Source organism: Capsicum annuum, chromosome 3 (assembly GCF_002878395.1).
Source record: "Capsicum annuum cultivar UCD-10X-F1 chromosome 3, UCD10Xv1.1, whole genome shotgun sequence".
Lineage (NCBI taxonomy): Eukaryota > Viridiplantae > Streptophyta > Magnoliopsida > Solanales > Solanaceae > Capsicum > Capsicum annuum.
In genome coordinates this window covers 266,663,367-266,673,131 of record NC_061113.1, presented here as the reverse complement: position 1 = coordinate 266,673,131, position 9,765 = coordinate 266,663,367, and the positions used below count along the sequence as shown (strand labels likewise).

Here is a 9,765-nt window from a genome sequence, read left to right as displayed (position 1 = left end):
TATGAAATACATCTTATAGTTATTTTATAAGATGTATAATAACAAATACAACTATGTATGTAAAAAATATATTTCAACAAATAAGAAATACATATCACATTAAAAATCTAATGACTACCAAATACAACTTAACATCGAATAAAAATCTTAGAGGTAACATAAAAACACATATCTAAACTGTATGTATTTTCATAATACACATTAGAATTATATTTCAGCAAACACATTATGTATTTTGTGAATACTTGATTTGTACAAATTTAATTAACAAGACAAAAATATAACAACACATATACAAATTATATAACAAATGTATTTTAATAATACATATTAATCCAAACATTCTTTTATATGTATTTATAAAATACATCTTATAGTTATTTTATAAGATGAGTAATAACAAATACAACTATGTATGTAAAAAATACATTTCAACAAAAAAAAACTACATATCACCTTCAAAATCTAATGACTAACACATACAACTTAACATCGAATAAGATTGTTAGAGGTAAACATAAAAACACATATCTAACATGTATGTATTTTCAGAATACATATTAGAATTATATTTCAACAAACACGTATGTATTTATATGACAAAACAGTCTCTTATATGTATTTATAAAATACATCTTAAAATTAGTTTATACAAATTGTCTTATATGTATTTATGAAATACATCTTACAGTTATTTTATAAGATGTATAATAACAAATACAACTATGTATGTAAAAAATATATTTCAACAAATAAGAAATACATATCACATTAAAAATTTAATGACTACCAAATACAACTTAACATCGAATAAAAATTTTAGAGGTAAACATAAAAACACATATCTAACCTGTATATATTTTCGGAATACATATTAGAATTATATTTCAACAAACACATATGTATTTTATGAATACATAATTTGTACAAATTTAATTAACAAGACAAGAATATAACAACACATATACAAATTATATAACAAATGTATTTTCAGTATACATATTACACTTCTAAAGTTGCTATTTCAGTCATTTTACCAAAAGAATATATATATACTGAAACCTAATAAATACAAATATCTTACACAAAATTTAGATATGAAATACATATTTAAAATATATTGTATATAGCATATACAATTCATATCAATAACAAGATTTTCGAATAGTACCATACCTCCTCCACTTTCTCTTGTTCAGATTCAGAATCTGATGCAACAGGACTTGCAATTTTACTACATTCTCGTTTTTCATCCGACTTTTTCCTTTTCACTGATTTTTGAAATTTTGTGGGAGATGAAGTTTTTGTCAATCCTTTCCTTTTCATTATTTCTACAATCTTTTCAGGATCGTTACGGTGCTTAGATCTCAACTCTTCAATGGTAACACCTTCCTTAGAGAAAACATTAGTAGAACCCAAATTAAAAACTTCGTCTTGTGTTAAACCAAGACTAAACGATGGTACTTCACCGGTAAATAAATTCTTCGGTTGATTTTCTCTAACTGAACAACTTCGATTTGCATGTTGAGCCATTATAAATTTTAACAGAAAAAAAATTGATCCGAAATAGAGAATTTTCGCATAACTAATATTGAAAAAAATGACGACACTAAACACATTAACAAAAATTAAATGAAAAAAAGTAACATGCATTAACTGAAAGAAATACTTATCTTAAAAAGTGGGTATGATCTTTATCAAGATCGTGAGAGAGATATGCGGAAATTGGAGAAAAAAAAAATGAAAGTTGGAGGGAAGTAAATTGGTAAAGTAGAGTAAAAGTAGGGATGTGAAAAGTTTGAGGTGATATTACACACTTTTCAAAAAAAAAAAAATATTGTTATTTTTGTTATAAGTTGTAATTTTACCAAACTATTGTTATTTCTTGTAATTAAAGTCTTAAGGTTGCTAGTTTATGTAATTTTTCCATTTTATATTCACCGACCTAAGAAATTCAGTAATAAAAATGATTAAATTACACAAATTTCATACTTAAGAAATTATATTATCCAATATCCTTTACTTTTTGAAAATTTACATAAAATTTCAATTTTCAAGTTTACTCTTGATACATATAAATAAAACTCCATATCCTATTTGTCACTATATTACCCAATATTCCTTACTTTTTAAAAATTTACATAAAATCTCGATTTTTAACTTTACTCTTGATACATATAAACAAAACCCCACATCCTATTTTTACTCCACCATTAGCTCATGCAAGCTATTCTTTTTTCAAAGATTTCTTTTCCTAAAATCTCTCCCTAATTATCATCAATTAAATCATCTTTCTTCTTGATTTTTTCTCCTCCTTTAACACATGTAATTATTATTTTTTTGAGATAATACCTAATTACCCCTGAACTATACCAAAAACGGTTATGACATACCTCAACTTAAAGGGGGTCCTATTGCCCCCTGAACTAATTAAAAGTGGAGTTTTGATACCCTTATTGCCTACGTGGCACAACACATTGAAGTGTCCACGCAGGCAAACGTGTGTGTCACGTAGACACTAAGGGTGTCAAAATTACACTTTTAATTAGTTCAGGGGTAATAGGATCCCTTTTAAATTGAGGTGTGTCATAGCCTTTTGGGTATAGTTCAGGGGGATAATTGGATATTTTCTCTTCTTTTTTTTTTTCCAAAATTTCCTCTCCTAAAAGCTCTCCCAATTTTCTTTTTCTTTTTTTAAATCGATTGATACATATATAAATTTATTTAGTTATTCACTCATGTTTATTCTTTTAATGGTGATTCATATGAATGATAAATATGATATCATTATATGGGTATTATGGTAATTCATACGATAGATACAGTTTGTATGATTTTAATGGGTGATACATATGGTATTATGGTGATTCATATGGTAGATACAATTATTTATTCCAATTATTGGGTAATTCATATGATATTAATAGATGATACATATTGTATTATGGTGATTCATATGGTAGATACAACTATTTGTTTCAATTATTGGGTGATTCATATGTTATTAATGGGTGATACATTTTGCTCACGCTGTATCTGAAAATGGAGCATCCATTTCTATCACTGGAGCTCACTGTTCCGGTGAACCAGCACTAAAAAACGATCCACTCACCATCGAAAATTTCCATAACAGCTTACCAACCGAAACACCACTCTTCCGTATCAACCTAAAAAAACAGAGCGCAAAAAACAAAAACGAAGAAAAAAACACAAAAATCTCCTACACAACGCTAAAGCAAGTCATCGGAGAGAGAACTGAAAATATCTTGTAGGTCATCACCGAGCCGAAGAGCTTCAAGTACTCTTTCAAAGATGAGAACATGGAAAGGGATACGAAGAACACCTTTTTGTTCGTAACCGTACTCCAGACTTATTCAACAACTCAATGAAGATCGGATGGCTGAGTAGCTCAGCACTAACGGTAAATCTCTCATCTCATCTCCGACGTAAACAGGGAGGTATTCTTCAGGAACTTCGACACCAAATCTGAGTTTTCCTATACGGAATGATTGGAGCTGACGAGGAGGAGCGAGACTCAGAATAAACAAGGATGAGGGGATTGAATTTTTTTTTGAATTTGATTAATTCATTGTGTAACTGATTGTATTTGCTCCACTGAATAAAAGAGAATCTATTATTTCCTTAAATAAATATCTAGTCAGTTTCAATTGTATCACTTTTTATATGTATCACCATATAATATATGTATCACCATTTCAAAAAACCAAGATAAAATGTTAATCGGGATTTTATGTAATATCACTTAAATATTGAGGGATTTATGTAAGTTACCCAATAAAAATTGGGTATGAAAATGTGTTATTATTACACTTAAAAATTAGTGTTCCTGCAATATCTTTGGCTATGAAATTGAGTCAAAATATTTACCCACTCCTCAAATTTGGTAAAAGTTTAGGCCAACGTGATGTTTGCGGCCATATTGATTTTTATTTTGGTATGGTGATGACATGAGTTCAACATAAATAGAGAAACGAGGATCCATATAATGACCTCAACTTGTTTGAGATTGAGGCGTAACTGTTTTAGAATCGAGAATATTACTGCACCTTGCTCAAGTTGAGCAGGCTCATGAAGCAATGACGCAACAAAAAATGTAGACATTAGGTGATCATAGCAATTGACAGGAAATAAAGAAGGATAAGAGGAACAAAGAAAAAACTCAAGCAAGAATTCTGTGTTGTGGTAATTGAATCTGCTAAGAGAGTTAGATCTCTTCTGATCATTACACTCCTAAATGGAAAATCACATTAGTCATTCTTCTTCTGCTGGAACCCAATAATTCAAGATTCGAAAAGAGTTTCATATGTAAAGGATAATAGAACTCCTAGTAAAAGCAAAGTACTGAGAAAATGGGTAGGGTCCTATTCAAGAAAACATAAACAAACACCAGGATGCTTAAATCAGGTCATGGAGCAAGGACTTCTTGAGGAAACTGTTCACCTTGGCCTTCAAATCTGCAAAATTCAGCATGATTTTTTCGTTCTCAGAACGTGCAATGCCAAACTCATCCTCTTTCATACGGATTCTTTCTTGCAAAACTCGGCATGATGCAATGCAAGCGGCCAACTCTCCCTTCAATTCTTCCAGGTCTTTCTTGTTCCTCTCCATCACTATAAGGTTCCTGGCTTTTGCCTCCTTCAGTTTGCAGCTGTCCCAGAGAAGTTGCTTGGCCTGAGAGATTTCATTCAATCTTCGACTGAGCCATCCAACATCTATTTTGGCAGATTCGAGATCTCTAACTTCAGCAAGCATGGATCGGATCTCCTTCAGGGTTATACTTAAGAAATCTGTTTCCTCCAATTTCTTACAGACGTCGCAAACAAACTCCAGAAGTGATGAAGAAAAAATCATTGAAGAGAAAGAGCAATTCATTGCTATATCTCCGTACTTAAAGAAGATCTTCTGGAGAACAGGTGCTGCTTCCTCCTTAACTCTATACCTACCAACCGCGACTGACAGATGACCAGGTCTTGATTCAACCTCATCAGCATCAGAAGAATAGTCGGTCATCAGTGCAGCTATCTTTGTGAGGTTAAGACTCATGGATTTTGTTGGAAGGGCATCACTTTGGTCACTTCCGATCTCCGGTTCTGTTGCATTAGAATTTGAAACCACATCAGCCTTCTTTAGTGTTGCATATTTCTCAGCCACAACTTCAGGGATAGAAGGAACTGTTTGAGTGCCTACGACAGCACGGTTAGTTAGAACAGACTGATGTTTAAGTCCTGAATGTGAGGAGTCAACAACCTTTCGTTTTGTTGGAAGTTCACCACTCTGGTCACATTTGATCTCCGGTTCTGTGGCATTAGCTTTTGATACTAGCTTGGGGAAAGAAGGTGTAGTTTGAGTGTGTTCCGCTGATTTCTGATTTTCCACACCCAAGACTCCATGGTTAGTTAAAACAGAGTGATGATTTTTTTCTGTATGCACGGAGTCTTCAACCTTTTCTTCTGTTGCTATGGAAGTTCCAGTGGTAAGATGAGCAGGAAAGTCACCAGTAGCACGTGAAGGATATGATGACTGTAGAATAAGAAAAAAGTTTAGACTGTTAATAACTGAAAAGTACACATTGTAAGCCATTCGAACTTCATTAAAAAAGATCCCATAGAAAATGTTCAATGATATAGAGATTTAAGGATAAATTCTCATGTCAGACATCGAACTATATATATTCCCGCTTTGACATAACGGACACTGAACTATATTTCTGTATCTTTTGCAATAATTTCAGAAGAAATACGTTTGACTGTGAAGTTGACAAGCGGCAGGGTTACTTACTGAAGGTTGCCCAAGCAAACATGAGTTCTTGTCTGTTAAAACTTTCTATGATCCTCTATCTAGATTAACAGAGGAAGAACATATCTGTCAGTGGAAGATGATGTGGAGATCTAAAGCACCTCCTCGGGCAGCATGCTTTGCCTTTCATGAGGCTTGTCTTTCTCATGATACTAGGCAGAAGAAAGAAATCAAGCTTCCCAATCGATGTGTAATTATGGTTGGGGAGCATGGTGTCTATTCTAAGCATATCAGGAGTGAAATGAACTATGCCAGAATCGGTTAAAGCAGTTTCAGTTAGCTGGCGAGGGCAGAAAGTTGAAAAGGAGGAAAAGACTCTTTAAGGAGACTTTCCAGCTAGTATTTTTTTTTGGATAATCTTGAAGGAAGCAGACAAACTTTTAAGACAAAGCATTTATTGCCTGGACTCGATTGCAGCTATTCTATATGGGTAAGGATCTCGAGGTTGGAATTTTCATCACAAGTTTTATGATTCAAGGGTGTGGATCCGAGTGCTGATACGGGTGCTGGAACACAATATATTTCGATTAGTTAAAGTTATTGAACTAAAACTAATTAAGTTTAGTCAAAGCATTCTCATACTTGATGTAACTACATATATATGATATAAACTCAAAATTCAAATTCCCTATCAATCTATACTCCTCGGTCATATACGTAATCAAAGCATCCAAGTACCTTAACCAAATCCGATATAAATCCCACACAACATCCATCTCGCATCACCATGTGTGGAGCAAGGATTTTGAAGAGTCTGAGAGACCTAGGACAAAGCAACAACTATTTTGTTGAATTTTTGTCCTCGGATAGTAGTGTGAACTTCTTAGGCTCTCTTATTTGAAGAGTATTCTATAAATTTTGACTGTATAAATTGATAGGAGATGAACCTGCCTATCCATATGCCATCACATATTTAGCGTCTTCTTGGTGCTACTATTAATGAAAGTTTGCTCTTACGTATCAAGAGAGTTCTAAAATATTCAATACCTTAACATGTCGAATTGGAGACCTCGGTGTAACAGTAATAGACTCACACCGACCAAGCATTGCCCTTAATGACTTGCGAGTTTGATTCCTGCGATGGGAAGGTGACGTATTTGATGGCGCAAAACCCTGTCAAAACAAAAAGAAACAGGCAGCTAGCTGATGCAACTCTATTTGTTTATGTAGGGGCCTAGGGAAACCAAATAAACTGATGAAGCCATTCAGCATGTCATGTAATCCAACTGCTAGAATAACACTTTGATGAACAGCAAGCAACACAGCTCCAAAGGTCCAAACATATATAGGTAGCTTATGTACATTACAGACTAATTCACAGCAAACTTGCCAATGATGAACGAAATAGGACCACAAATTATCTTCTGTATTATAAAAATGGCTTGTAAGGATTAATCTTAAAACTCCAGTACCTACCTGCCTATAGGAAACAGCATATACCTTCAAGAACACATAACTATTGTTCCTCTCAAATTTTTTCCCCTTCTCATTGTTCTCAGCTATCAAAGCAGAGTGCATTTATAACCTATCCAATCAGCCAATCAAGCTTATTTGAGCATTTATGTAATGACCCACTAGCCAAAACTCACCTGAATCCTTTATTCCCTAGCAAACAACATGTTTCATATCCATTCTCTAACTTTTACAGTTCAGAAGTTTTTTGAAACAAAAGTCATTTGCAATTTCAGTGCGCTAGAACAGATCACAACGACAGCAAACCCAGTTTAATCCCACAAGTGGGGTTTGGGGAGCAATGGCAGGAGTCGGGATTTTCAGTTAGGAGGTTTAAAATATGAAAAAGTAAACGCACGGAAGTCAAGGGGAGTTCAACATTACTCTATATACGTAAAAAATAATTTTAACCACATATTACCGGACAAAGGTGGATATGAGACCTTACCCCTACCTTTAATGGGGTAGAGAGGCTGTTTCACTATTAGAACAGATCACATATAATTAAAATACCTTTTTCCCTTCATAACCTCTTAACATACATCAACACATTTACGATAATGTAACATGCAATACAACCTCAACACATCAGAAAAAAAAAAAAAAAAAAACACCAAACAAAGTAAAAAAAAAAAAAAGGAAAAAAAAAAAAAAAAAAAAAAAAAAAAAAAGATCTTCAGGTCATTAAGGTTTAGATAATACAAGCCCTTTTCTTTTTTATTTTTTCTCTGAACGAACAACAAAGAAAAAGTGATCACAAAAATGTAGAGCTGAAGAGTTTACTGGAGGTGCTGATGGAAGAGCTGAAGCTGCAGCTAGTTTGGGTTCTTGTTTCATCCTCACTCTTCCACTCCTTAAAGAAGCAGAAGCCATTGCTTCTTGCTGTTCAGATTCTTGAAAATGGGGTCCTTCAACACTTGCATTTTTAGGTGTTTGATCTTTCCTTGTTGTTCTTCTCTTCCCCATTTTCTTGTTTCCACTAGTACCCAAAGCACCCCAAGAGTCCAATAGACTTTATCTCTTCAAATTTGGAATCTTTTTCTCTCTCTCACGCTCAACAAGCAGCTACTCATGAGCTTGCTAAACAGAGTACTAGGCTCTGCAACAACATTGTGCAGGCCAAGCATCACGTTGCACGTGTCTGTTGCCTGCATTTTTCTTTCTAAAGTTGTACTCCTATAAAACTGATTTCAGGACGTCTCGCCTTATTAATGTTGTCCTTATTAAATGACAAGGAAGGAAAATATTCTGTAACATTAGTTCATTAGTTGGTTTCTTACTTATTTTATGTTGTTTGGTAAATAAGAAAAAATGTTAACCCGAAAGCATCTTAAGTATAATTTGGATAAATACAATGCAAATCTCGGCCCTCACCCTTTAACACGGATTTGGACCTCTATCTCGACTAGAATTGGGGTAGGGGTCAGGGTCGGGAGTTGAGGAATATACGGAGTGTCATTTTCCTTGATGAAATTTAAGTCAACCAAACATGACAAAATCAAACATACCCTAAATGTGTTTAAATCCCTAATCAATTTTAAGCTCCTTGTTATGAATTTGCTTGAGTTTTGGGTTAAGGCTTGGCTAACATGCAAAATCCAGTACTACATTTGGGTCAATAATGAGCTTGGATGGGGTTACCAAAGTGCCCATACTGGAATTTGGATAAACAAGTAAAGAACAGTCCTTTTCTACTTTGTATTATGTCTTCTGTGCAGACATAGTTGCCGGTGCTTCTCGGTTCCTATACTACTACATTTCAATTTCAAACAAGTTGAGATCGGCTAATACACTTGCTCCTGCCAGATTCTATAAAGTCGAGAAAATATAATATAATATAATATCCAAAATGGACATTGTGATGTTCATATTTACATTGACAGTGAAACCTTGTCCAATCTTCTCAATGACTCAAGAGTTGAAACTTAGTGAAAAAGACAATTCATAGGGTCCCAATACAAGACAGAACAACTACAAACACCAGGCTGCTCAAAGAAGGTCATGGACCAAGGACTTCTTGAGCAAACTGCCCACGTCCATCTTGGCCTTCAAATCTGCAAAGTTCTGCATGATTTTTTCGTTTTCAGTACGTGTAATGCCAAACTGATCCTCTTTCTTGTGGATTCTTTCTCACAAAACGTGGTATGTTGCAATGCAAGCAGTCAACTCTTCCTTCAATTCCTCTAGTTCTTTCTTGTTCATCTCCATCACTACAAGGTTCCGGGTTTTTTCCTCCTTCATTTTGCAGCTGTCCTGGAGGAGTTACTTGGCCTGAGAGATGTCATTTTGCAGCTGTCCTGGAGGTTAGTAGTGTTGTGTACTCATGGGCGAAGTTCATAGACTCATAGTTGAATAATATTCTGTAAATTTCAGCCGTACATATGTAGTAACTTCTTGGGGCTACTAAAGATGAAAGTTCACTTAAAAGAGTTTTAGTTTACACAGAGTACCTTAGCATTTCGAACTGGAGGCCTTCGTGTTGTAGTCCTAATTGAA

At 34.1% G+C, this 9,765-nt stretch overlaps 1 protein-coding gene across 1 annotated transcript; it reads right to left on the bottom strand.

Moving 5' to 3' along the window:
- Positions 1–4,180: 4,180 nt before the first annotated feature.
- Positions 4,181–8,463, bottom strand: LOC107861854. The gene is made up of 3 exons (XM_016707231.2): positions 8,053–8,463; positions 6,805–6,930; positions 4,181–5,541 (listed from the first exon to the last, which is right to left on the bottom strand). Exons 1-3 carry the CDS (start codon positions 8,233–8,235, stop codon positions 4,417–4,419), a joined length of 1,434 nt encoding a protein of 477 aa, XP_016562717.2. The 5' UTR covers positions 8,236–8,463; the 3' UTR covers positions 4,181–4,416.
- Between the last annotated feature and the right edge of the window lie 1,302 nt (positions 8,464–9,765).